Source organism: Saccopteryx leptura, chromosome 4 (genome assembly GCF_036850995.1).
Source record: "Saccopteryx leptura isolate mSacLep1 chromosome 4, mSacLep1_pri_phased_curated, whole genome shotgun sequence".
Taxonomy (NCBI): domain Eukaryota; kingdom Metazoa; phylum Chordata; class Mammalia; order Chiroptera; family Emballonuridae; genus Saccopteryx; species Saccopteryx leptura.
The window spans coordinates 220229050-220241398 of NC_089506.1; the positions used below are offsets into that span (position 1 = coordinate 220229050).

The 12349-nt window shown below is 52.4% G+C and overlaps 1 protein-coding gene and 1 pseudogene across 3 annotated transcripts in view; one reads left to right on the plus strand and one right to left on the minus strand.

Annotated features, from left to right (window-relative positions):
• Positions 1-627: 627 nt before the first annotated feature.
• ARHGAP17 (Rho GTPase activating protein 17) overlaps positions 628-12349 on the plus strand; it is a 107846-nt gene continuing 96124 nt past the window's right edge. For all 3 annotated transcript variants that reach the window (XM_066383381.1, XM_066383383.1, XM_066383382.1), the window contains exon 1: positions 628-781. In XM_066383381.1, coding sequence (XP_066239478.1) covers positions 729-781 — 53 coding nt within the window. In that variant the 5' untranslated portion in view covers positions 628-728. The remainder of the gene's footprint in view (positions 782-12349) is intronic.
• LOC136404691 (small nucleolar RNA SNORA5) lies at positions 7980-8097 on the minus strand (annotated as a pseudogene).

The window sequence follows — 12349 nt, forward strand, 5'->3', positions numbered from 1 at the left end:
TGCTTCACCCTAACCGGCATGCTATGCACTCTTCAGCATCCTTTCTTAGAAACCTGGTTTTCTGCCCCCTCCCCTCCCGCACACAAGCTGCGCTCACGCTCACGCCTGCACCACGCCACCTCTCCCTGAGAACACAGCCCCTAACCAACCTTCTAGACGGCAAGGCCTGCTTCCCCCCACGTCCTGCTATCAGCACTCAGCGTTCCCATAAAGACCGTGTCGCTCTCTTTGCCCCGGGTCTCGCTCCCTGCTTCGCACCGCCCATTTTACAGGCAGAAGATAATACACTATCTGCCTCTCCTTCCTTCCCACCTTTTTGTTACATTGGTAATAAAGAAAATGGAAAACAAAAAAACATTCATGACATAACGGCGGTGTGTGAAAGACGAAAAATTGGGGGAGGGAGAAACCATCAATGGGAGACGACGGGCGGCGCGGCAGGTCGGGTAGCCCCGCACGCGGCCGGTTCCGGCAGCGACAGCGTGGCGGAAGGAGCTCCACCGCGCTTGCGCCTTGCCCCACCCCTCGGCCGGAGAGCGGCGCCGCCGGAAGTGACGCGCAGGGGCCAGCCGCCGTGTGCGCCCCGCCCCTCGGCCGGCGGGCGGTGCCGCCGGAAGTGACGCGCGGGGGCGGCCCAGGCGGGGAGCCGCCGCGCCCGGCCGGGAAGCGATGTAGGATCCGCAGCCCGTCTGCCCGCGTCCCGCCGGCCGAGCCCGGCCACCGCCGCCATGAAGAAGCAGTTCAACCGCATGAAGCAGCTGGCTAACCAGACCGTGGGCAGGCGAGTGCGGGAGCGGGCGGGGGCGGCGTGCGCGGGCGGCTCCGGGCCGGGCTGAACCGCGCCTCCCTCGGGCCCGGCCGGGTCCCGCAGCGGGGTTTGGGCCGGACCCTGCCCTGCTCTGTCCTGCCCGGGGGCCGGGCCGGCGGGCGCCCTGCCTGGGACGCGTTCCCAGCCGTGCGGGGGCCGCTCCGCGGGAACCGGGTCCGTGCCGTCCGTCCCGTCCCGTCCCGTCCCGCGCACCGCGGGGACACTCGGGGTGCTGCGGTCCCTGCCCGACGCTCGCACGCTCGGGGCCGGCTGACAAGGCTGCGGGAACGCCTTGCCCCGGTTTAAAAAAAAAAAAAACAAGTTAAAAAAAACTCACTTTGGATTTGAAAGCAGCCACTTCTCCCTGTGTCTTCGGTTCTGCTTTCAATGCCGGACAAACGTTGATTCTTTAAAAACATCGAACCTTTTGGCAGAAAGACAGAGCCACTGACATGTATGCGTGCGGCTTTTTGTTTGTTTGCTTTGTTTTTTTGGTTACAGTTGACATAACGTGATTAGTTTCGGGGGCACAGCGTCGTGAGGAGACCACCTACCCCTTCGAGGGGGTCCCCGCCCCGCCCCGCGCACAGTGATGACAGTTATTCTGAAATGACCGAAGACACCAGCCTTGGTCGATGCCCAGGCGGGTGGCGCAGGAATGGTTTGTGGTTTGTGGTTCGTGGAGCTTCTCCAGGTGATTGTCACGTGCGACACCTTCAGGGGCACCTATTTCAAGGTCTTCCAGAACTGTCCCGATTTACTGTTTGTTACACGATGAGATAAAAGTTGACTTTTTCCATTTTCACTCGCATCCCCAGCCCCCCGCCCCCGCCAGCGGTGAAGCAGAAGGGGGGAGTTCAGTTTGGCAGAATCGCGGGGCCACTTCTTTCTTTCGTCTGTGCGAAAATACTTTTACTTCCTCTTGAATTTCCCAAATTTGCTTTTCACTGTTTCGTTTCCCTCAAACTTTTTTGCTTAGTTTTGATGCTCAGTTTTTCTTGGTACCCACCCCACCCTGCGATCCTGGTTGTGCATTTTTTTTTCTGTTTCCAAAGTGAATCCCTGGCCCCTGGACCGTGCCCTGCTTTCCTGTTGTTTGTAGGAAAATAACCGATAGGCTAGGGAGGTAGAAACTATAGTAATGAAGACTGGTGTTTCAGCCAAGTATCTGTAAACAGATTATAAGGTGATTTTTCTACTCTTCTTCGTGTCCTCAGTAACGTGTTTTGTTGAAATCGATATTTAGTGAGGATCAGGATACATTACCTGATTGCCATGTCGGCCTGTTGGTGTGCTGTATTTGGCAAGCTCTGTTTGCTCCTCCTCGGTCAAGTTTTTTAAAGCTGCCAAGCCGCGCGGGGTCTCCCTGGCCCCTGCTTCCTCTGTGGCAGCTTCTCTCTGGACACTTGTACATTCCAGCCATACCTGCCTACTTTCAGTTTCTAGAGGAGGCCATGCTTTCTCCCAGTCAGTCTCTACCTGGACCTTTCTTCGGAAGCCTTTTCAACACTGCCCAACAGCCACGGTCTCCGATTCGTTCTTTAGGTCTCGGGGTGAAGGTCTCTGCCCCTGACTGGCTTCCCCTGGTGTTCCAACACAGACTGCCCGTCCCTCCTGGGTGCTTTCGTAACTTCACGTAGCACCTGTTTTTCTGTAACGTAATTGCTGCTTTGCTTGTCCGCGTTCTCCATTAGACTGAATGCCTCCAGAGGACTTGCTGTGTCTCTCTCCTTTGATTCCCGGGACTGCTGTGCTTCCGGTCACGCGGTAGACACTCGGCAAATGTTGTTCATCTATGGTGAATCCAGTTCTTACTGGATTGCCCTGGTGGTGCGGACCCAAGCATGGGAAGATGAAAACCGGGCCAGGTCTGTGGTGATTCACGCTAGGACTGTAATTCTGGCCCTGACCTTTGACTGTTTGAAAATCTTAATTGCTGGATGCCAGTGGAAGCTGCAGCTATTACAGAGCAATTAAGGGTGTGGCAGTTGTGTAGCCAAAGTCAATTTTTTTTTTTACAGGGGAACCTTTGCTTTACTGCTGTTGATTTCCTAGGTGTATTTGTATTTTTTCCCACTTATTAATTAAAAAGGACTAGGGAGAAACACATGAAGGTGAGAGAGAGCCTGGAATGGTTATTTTGTGGAAGCCGATGGTGGGCAGTCATGGGAGTCCGGATTCTGGGTGTATACGGGTTAAGCTGAAGGCTAGACAGCAAACGAGGCCCCCGGCACCCACACGGGTGAAGCGTGTGACTGGCAGGCGCACTGGGGAGATGATCCGTTTATCGAGCTCTAGGTGGTGCCTTGCTGTGATGTTCCCCTCCCAGAATCAGGACCTTGTGAGTAACCCCACAGCGAGGTTCCATGGGCTGGACATGTGGGAGATTAGTAATGGCTGGAAGGAGTCAGTTCTCATGATGCAACTTGTTTGCAGAGGGTGATGAGTCTGTTTTGGGAGGTGCTTTGTGTATACAGGGGCAAGCTTCCGAGGTGGTCCCATGACAGGGATGTCCCCAGGAGGAGAGAGAGGATGGTTCTTTTTGTCCATGCATCCCACTCAACAGACATTGTGGAGCCCGAACTGTGTGCCATTGTGCAAGGCATTCAAGAATCAGAAGTGACAGCCTCACAGTGCCTCCCCTGAAGGAGCTGGGTGGAGCTGGGCAGGCAGGCAGCGAGTCTGTACCCCGAGCTCAGAGCCTAGAGACGCATGGCTACTGAGCAGGGCAAACCCGGGGCTGAGTGCGTAGAGGGGAGACAGCAGAGCATGGGGAAATTTGACGGAGCCTTTTTTCTTTCCATTTTAGGCACACTTTTCCCAAATTTCTCTTCTGTCAGTTAGATCTCTTGGTTGTAAGAAAGGTTGATTCGAGTGTTCTCAGCAAACGTGGGAATTGATTGGCTCCTGTGTGCCCAGAGTCCAGAAGTGATGTGGCCGCAGGCTGGGCTGGGTCCCGGGCTTCCTCTCTCTGGGGCTGTGTTCGCAGGGAGACCCCTAGTCTCCCATCATCCATCCTCAGTTCACAGCCCCGGGGGGATTCCAGCCACTGTGGCCAGATCCCAGGACTGACTGCATGTTTCTGACTGGGTCACATGCTTTTCCCTGGAAGTGGGAATGCAGTCAGCACCACGCAAACCACAGAGATTGAGAACTGGGGAGCGCTGGCCCCCTGAGGGAAACTGGGGTGCTGTTGCCAGCAGAAGGGGAGGAAGCGTGTCGGTCAGGCAGAGAGACATCATGTGTCTTTTGTAGTTCTGCTAAAAAGAAAGGTGCTTTGTTTTTGAGAAGGCTTCACGCAGGTGCTCCAGGGAACAGGGTGGTGGTTTGGGGGGCTCCCCCCGAATCCAGGAAAGTGGACACCAGGGTAAGGAGCATGTGGAGATGAGGTGGCAGTGTCAAGGAGAAAAGGGTGTCAAGGGACTAACTAGGAGAGTTATTTTATCTTTAAATCTGAGTGAGCTTCTGGGAGTGCCTCAGTGAGCGCTGGCTCCTGTCTGAGTGAGTGCTTCCTGGAAATGCTCTTCTAGATAAGTTGTCACACACTCGGATGCCCAGAGGGGCCGGGCTCCTGAGATTAATGAGGGACGTAGGCCAGGTGCTGGAGGAGGGGCGCCTTCCTGTCTCACCAGAGGGGCCCTGGGAATATGGGCCCTGTGTGGCTCAATTTTGAGAGTTTTGAGAAAAGTCTGAAATGTGGATTTTAATGAAAATCAGATGGCATTTACTACAAATTGAACAACCAACATGACATCTCGTGGGGCTAGGCACAGTAACCAGGGCCAGATTTGGCCTCTGGGTCACCAGTTGGCAATTGCTTGTCTAGAAGGACCTGGAATTTAATGACCCCTGTGTTACCATTTTTTGTCCTGTACCTTACTACTCGGTTATTACTGTATTCTCAGCTCTTTGAATTTGTTAAAGAATCGTTCTTTCCTTCCCAGAAAACTGTGAAAGCTCTGATAAGAAATGTCACGAGTGTTTCTGCAGGCGTTTGGTTTACCAAGTGCTGCGTCCGCTCCCTGGCCTCGCCTGTGGTGATGACCACTTCTGTTTCAGGAGGAAGGAAGACCGCCTTGCTGTGTCCGCACGGCTCCTCTAAGTGGCCCAGGCGGACGTAGGTCTGGTCCAGGGCTTCCGACTGGACCCTGTGGCTTCCGATGGCAGACCCTGGGCTGCCTCTTCCTTAGGAAAGGGTTGACGTTTACTGAGTGTCTCTGGTGCTCATTAACTGGGCTAGGTGCTTTGCATGGATTATCTTCCTCTATTCTGGGGTAATGATGGGAACCGGAACTCAAAGAGACCAGTAAATGACAGAATGACAGAGCTGTGAGTTCAAACCTGGGCTGGTTTCCCAGGCAGCTCCAAGTCCACTCTTCATGTGGGCAGCTCCTGTGTTCGAGTTAGGAGTGACACCCTTTATGGGGGGGGGGAGGATGGGAAACACCGACTCACAGTTGCTGCACCTTAGTTGTTCAGGATTGCTTTCTCATATGTGTTTTGACCAGCGGGCTCCAGCTGAGCCAGTGACCCCTTGCTTCAGCCAGTGACCTTGGGCTCAAGCCAGCGACCTTGGGCTTCCAGCCAGCGACCATGGGGTCAATTGATGATCCCACGCTCAAGCCGGATGTGCCCACACTCAGGCTAGTGACCTCAGGGCTGGAACCTGGGACCTCGGTGTCCTAGGTTGACAGTATCCACTGAGTCACCACTGGTCAGGCGAGTGACGCTCTTTTTAAATCCCGGAGGCTAAGAGTTGGATGTTGCTCCAGTCCAGTGGCTCTTATCAGGTATGGTTTTGCCCCCGCCCAGGGACAAGGTGTGGAGACATTTTTGATTGTCAGGACTTGGAGTTATCGGGGGGGTGTTAGTGCCATGTGGTAGGTGGAGGCCAGGGGTGCCATGCTGACCGTCTTACAGTGCTCAGGGCAGCCCCACGGCGGGCAGTGGTCTGGTCCCAAACGACCGAGTGCTGGGACGGAGAAACCCTGGTCTAGGCCTTCCAGCCCCTGGGTGTGTGAATTTCCAAAGCCAAGGTTCTCCCTGTTTGCCTGCGGAGCACAGCAGAGTTCTGTTTGGAGTGTATGTATATATTTTTCATGATCATTGGCCCATATTTAAAAATTTAGTTTTCACACAAAAACCTGGATTTCCAGCTTCTAAAGTCTTGGAAGACCTGGCCGTACCTGGCGTTCTCCCAGCAGCTGGGCGGCAGCGGCTCGGCCGCCTCAGCCCCTACCTGGCTTGTTTCACTGGGACGTTCCTTGCTGGCCCCTCCCTGATCATAGAAATCAGATGACCTTCTCCGGAACAGAAGGCGCAGTTCCTCCTGAGAGCTGTTCCAGGGGCAGCGGGACCCACAGGCGGGGAGTCTGACCGCAGCTCTGCCTGCATGCCCGCCCGGCGCACTCCTCTGGGGCCAGGACACCGCGCGCGTCTCTGCCGTGACCGCCCTTCCTGCATCTCACATCCGAGCCGGCCCCTCTCTAGTTGCCTCTCCATCCCTCATGGGCCCCGCTGTTGTGCTTCACTCCCAGGGCTGTCCTCGGCCATTCCGGGGGAGCGTGAGCAGGGTTTCTGAGAAAGGGGGCAGCTGTGGTTGGCTCAGTCTGAGCAGAGTCCGGCCGGCCTGTGCGCAGAGCGGGGCGGAGAGACATCGGGGCCTCTGCCGCTTCTGAGCGTCGTCTTCTGGGCTCTTATATCCTCCTTCTTTTTACAGGGACAGAGAGTCAGAGAGAGGGATAGAGAGGGACAGACAGATGGGAACGAAGAGAGATGAGAAGCATCAATCATCAGTTTTTCGTGGCGACACCTTAGTTCATTGATTGCTTTCTCATATGTGCCTTGACCGAGGGCCTTCAGCAGACCGAGTAACCCCTTGCTCGAGCCAGCGACCTTGGGTCCAAACTGGTGAGCTTTTTGCTCAAACCAGGTGAATCCGCGCTCAAGCTGGCGACCTCAGGGTCTCGAACCTGGGTCCTCTGCATCCCAGTCCGACGCTCTATCCACTGTGCCACCGCCTGGTTAGGCTTCTGGGGTCTTCCTGTGTACTTTCTGTATTGTGAATTCTAGAATATAACAAGTCCTGCAACAACCCTTTGTTCACAGAAAGAAAAGAAAAGGAGCCCTCAAAGGGTGTGGTGATACGCTGGACTTGCCTGGGAAGGGGCATGTTGTTCTACTGTGGAGTTAGCTTTTGTGGCTGCAGCTCCCCTGTGCACACAGCTGACCCCAGCGATGGAACATTCTGTCTAAGGTCCCAGATCAGCACGTGCACCACACGCTCTTCTCAGACTAGGTGTTTCACATGTATCGTTCTATTTCTTGCCTGGGAAGGGGCATGTTGTTCTACTGTGGAGTTAGCTTTTGTGGCTGCAGCCCCCGTGTGCACACAGCTGACCCAGCGATGTAACATTCTGTCTAAGGTCCCAGATCAGCAAGTGCACCACACGCTTTTCTCAGACTAGGTGTTTCACGTGTATCATTCTATTTCTTGTTTCAGACACAGGTAGGTGCTGTGGTAATTAACCAAGAAGTATACATTCATTTAAAAATACCATTACACGCCTGCTTTGAGCCTGTGTGGTTTTTTTCTTAAATGTGGATATTTAAAGTACAACAGGCCCACAGTCTTTCATCCAAACCCTTGGGGCCAGACAAATTTCAGAATTCAGAATTGTCAGATTTGAGAAAAGTGGTAATGTCCATGTGCCGTCATACTGTATTTCCTGCAGGTCTGGGACTGTAGTACTTAATCCAACATGCTAATGTTTCTGTCGCGATCTGTGAGTGTGTTTCACACCAAAATGAATACATAAGGATTATAAATAGTTTCCTGTTCATTCAGGTCAAGTTTTATGGCCAAATGAGTTATAAGAAGCCTTGTTTTTAGATTTCAAAATGATAGATAAGGAAGTATGGACCTGTTTCACTTTCAGTATCATTTTTATTTAGAATCTGATTTTTTTATTTTATTTTAAATAACGTTTCCCATACTACAAAAAGTTGGAAACCACAAATACGCCGGGTAAGCCGGGATCACGAATGCAAGTGGAGAGAAGTGTCAGACCCCAGGGAGTGGTGAGGACTGCGGTGAGCGAGTACATGTCCAGTTAGAGGGGGCCGTTGCTCTCAGCTCTAGCCACTTGTTCCCCTGGCATCATTTTTTTTCCCATGTCCACAGCTAAACGTATTCCCAGGTCCCAGGGCAGGAACCCAGAGCCCGTGAGCGTGGAGCTTGCTGTAGCAGCCATCTGGGCCAGCCCTGTATCATTTTTAACGATACTTCAGAGTGTTGATTTCCATGTGAAGTTTCTTGACATTTAAATGTCAGCAAAACAGGGAAAGAGAAACTTGTAGGTTAAAGAAAATACATTTACGGCCCTGGCCGGTTGGTTCAGTGGTAGAGTGTCGGCCCAGGGTGTGAAAGTTCTGGGTTCGATTCCTGGTCAGGGCACACAGGAAAAGTGCCCATCTGCTTTTCAACCCCTCCCTTTCCTCCCTCCCCCTCCCCTTCTCTCTCTCTCTCTCTTATCCCCTCCTGCAGCCATGGTTTGAATGAGCAAGTTGGCCCTGGGTGCTGAGGGTGGCTCCATGGCCTCCACCTCAGGCACTGGAATTGCTCTGTTGCCCTAGATCGGCTGCAGACAGGGATTGCTGGGTGGATCCTGGTCAGGGCGCATGCTGAAGTCTGCCCGCCTCCCTGCCTCTCACTTGATAAAAAATAAAGAAGAAAATACATTTGCAAGCTTTATTGGGCCTTAGGCTGCCTGCTTGCTTTGACCTCTAGTGTAGAGACTAATTCTTGTGGTGTGTGAAGGTGGACAGTAGTGTTTTGCAATGAGCTTCTTCCTCAGATGGGGATGGAGCATTTGTTTTATCATTATCCATCATGCTTTCTGTATATGCTGTATATTTTTTAATGTAAAATATTTCATAAGAAAAAGAACATAAAAGAGTAGATACTTCAGAATTGCTTTATAATCTAGCTTATTTTATTTTTTAGGTCTCTAAACCTAGTGGAAAGTATCTTTTTTTTAAACTTATGAATTTGCAACTTTGAAGGTATTTATCTTGGAAAAGGGAACGAAAGCGGCCAGCTACAGTAGGAGCCTCTGTTTAATCAGTCCGAGCTGAGGGAGGCTAGGTGGCAGAGCTCCCCCTCCCAGGGCCACCACAGTGGAAGTGACACTGCACGGTTGCCCCTGTGTTTGGACGGGCAAGTGTCCTTCACCCCCTCCCCTCTCAGACCTTAGCCCTGGGTGACCTCAGCCCCTCCATACCACCTCATGGCTGGTGGCTCTCAGCTTCACGCCTCTCGCCCTGGCGTTTCTTCAGCCTGAATCTTTATCTTGAACATCTCCACTTTAAATGTCCTGCTAAAGTTCAGCTCGTGAATGACATCCTCATATGGGCCTTCTGGCCTAGACTGTGGCCTTCAGGCCAGATCCTGCCCACTTCCTGTGTTGTGGACAAGGGCTGCTGGCACCTCGCCACGCACTGCCGCAGGGGAGTCTAGTGTTTGTGACAGTGGCCGCGTGGGGCGGCCCGTCTCTTTACAGAGAGGTTGCTGACCCCTGCCTGGCTGCGTGGAGTGCCACCCAGCTCAGCCGGTCACCTGTCAGTCCCCACTCACCTGCCCGTTCTGGAGGACCAGGCTTTCCCCGTGATCGTGATCGGGCAGGTCCGCCGAGTGTCTTGACTTGATCCCTGTCCCTCAGTAGCCAGGTTCCTAGTACTTTAGTTCAAGCTTTCATCTTTTTTCACCTGGACTCGCAGCTGGCTTCCCACTGATGTGGCTGGCTCGAGCTGGTTGGTGTCCTTTTTGAGGGACATTGTAGACCACCCCTTGCTTTTGACATGGCCAGTCACTACTTGAATGAGAGCAGCCACACTCCCCTCTAAGTGCTGCTCCTGTGAGCTCGCTGCAGGTTGAGTGGGACACTGATGTTTGTGTCGTCAGAGTACTGCCCATCGCCTTCTGACGGGACAGCCTGTCGTTCCACCTGAGTGCAGAGGGGGCGCACTGCCGTGCATGTCGCTGTGCATGACGTGTCGGACGTCACGTGACGCTTCAGTGTCCCCCTAGTAGTGTTAGATGCTGTCTGTTAAAATGTGCTTGTGGAGAGGCCCGTGTGGGGAGGACCTGCAGCCTTCCAGCCCAGGCCGGGAGGGTGCCCGCTGCCGGCCAGCGCCACCGTGGCCTTGGAGAGCCAGCCGGCGTCTGGACACTCACGGGGGAGATACTAAACTGTTGTTGTAAGCTACTAAAATTTTATACTTTGCTACCTTTTTTATTTTTTTCACTAAGTTTGAAATAAACGTGTCCATATATTTGTTTCCATCTATGAGTTTCCTGTGTGTGTCATTCGTTTAATTGCCATGGAATTAATGTCCACTTGTCACTTTCATTGTTAGTTAGCAGATCTTAGGTATCAATAATGAACTATTAATGCCAGATGGTGAGTATTTTGTTCTCGGATGCATCACTCAGTGCAGTGCCGGGATCTTGAGAGAGGATGTTCTTCACGACTCAGTGTCGGTTGGACGCAAGTCTCAGAAGATGAGGCAGATGCTGTTGACAGTCTGACCCTGTGGTTTATGTAGGAAACAGCTCCTGAGTCGTGGAGTCTACTAGGAGTAAAATGATCGGAGAACGATGTTCGGTTCATCTCAGCCCTCCAGGTTGGGAGGCTTGTTTCCGGGGTTTTGATGTTTCACTTCATTACAGATTTATTTGTGTTGGCTGCTCCTTTTTGAATCGTCTCCTGAGATGTTTCTCCTGTCCTCACCTTTTCCGCTGTTCTTTCCAGGTGTCTTCCTTCTCAGACGTGCCTTTTAGTCTGGTGGTCAACCTGAGCTCCCCTTGAATGTTTCATTAGCCTCTCTTCTCTCCTTTCTCAGTTCTCCGCCCGGGGTAGCCAGATGTGTGCCTTCTAGGGTTTACGTCATAAATCATAGACTACACAGGTGCCCCAGTGAGTCACATATTTAAATAAGTAGACATTTAGAGACACAGAAATTTTTCTAAGCCACTACCAGCTACCTGTCAGCTGTCAGGGTGAGCATGTATAGAGCTACCTGCTTGGGTTTCACTTGGTCATCGGATCCTCTCTGAGACATGGGCTAGAGTGACCACTGGAACCCACGCCCAGCAGCACCTTGGGGAAATACACCAAAGTATTTCTACTTCGCTGGCTCTGGTGAGTGTTCGGACAGAGGGAACATGGCACAAGCCTGGGGTCTCAGAGGTGCTCGGGGCCCCGGGAAGACTCCCCTGGCACGTGACCCCAGGCACTCTCGGCAGCAGGCAGGGAGAGACGTGGGCGGTGGAGAAGTCCACGAGGAAGGAGAATATGTAGGCGAACCCTAACTCTGAAAATTTCATCCTTTAACTTAATGTTTTCGGTCAGTAACTTGGAAAAAGGCAACCATATCTAATTTATTTTTTATTTTTATTTTTTGTATTTCTCTGAAGTTGGAAACGGGGAGGCAGTCAGACAGACTCCTGCATGAGCCCGACCGGGATCCACCCAGCATGCCCACCAGGGGGCAATGCTCTGCCCACCTGAGGTGTTGCTCCGTTGCAACCAGAGCCATTCTATCACCTGAGGCAGAGGCCACAGAGCCATCCTCAGCGCCCGGGCCAACTTTGCTCCAATGGCACCTTGGCTGTGGGAGGGGAAGAGAGAAACAGAGAGGAAGGAGAGGGGGAGGGGTGGAGCCCTGTGTGCCCTGGCCGGGAATCGAACCTGGGATGCCTGCACACCAGGCCGATGCTCTACCAGTGAGCCAACCGGCCAGGGCCAACCATGTCTGATTCTTAACAGCAAAAAACTCTGTCCAGCACTTTTTTCAAATTCATTAGGTGGTGGGTGGCTGTGTGTTGGCCCATGTGTCCTCAGGTTCACAGTGACTGGTGTTCCTGGATGTATTTCCATCCAATGAAAGGAGTAAGTTCTTCAAAGCTTTAAAAAAATATTAAACCAGTGCTCTCAGTTTTCTTTGCTTTGTATAAACTGATAGCCATCCTTCTTGAAAACAGACAGTTTTGTTGTACATTGAAACATTTCTGAGGCGTCATGTCTCATAGAATAGTTTTTAATCTTTGTACTTGCTCTAATCCTACAGCCTTTTCAGTGTTCCCATTGCTCTTACATCTTTGGACATGTGAGTATTAATACTATGTCCTGTACAGCCCCGAGATGGCAGAATCAAATATATTATATGGGACCACCCATGACCGTGACCACCAGCCTTCAGAGGCAGACAGTATTGCTTGGTTGTTGCTGTCACCTGTGGAAGACCACCATCGGAAAAGTTCCTGTAGCAGTTTTGGGGTGGGGAGGGAATCATAGTGTAAGCACCACTGCAGTAGAATTTGGGTGAGTCCTTATAGGCAGAAGGTTGAGAAAATTATAAATTGGTGCTTTCGGAGGACAACTCTGGTGGCAGGTGCATTGGAGTTTGAGGGGGACAGGAAAGAGGGAGGCCGAGAGGAGCCTCAGTAGGAAGCTGTCGCAGCATGCTGGGGAACAGGGG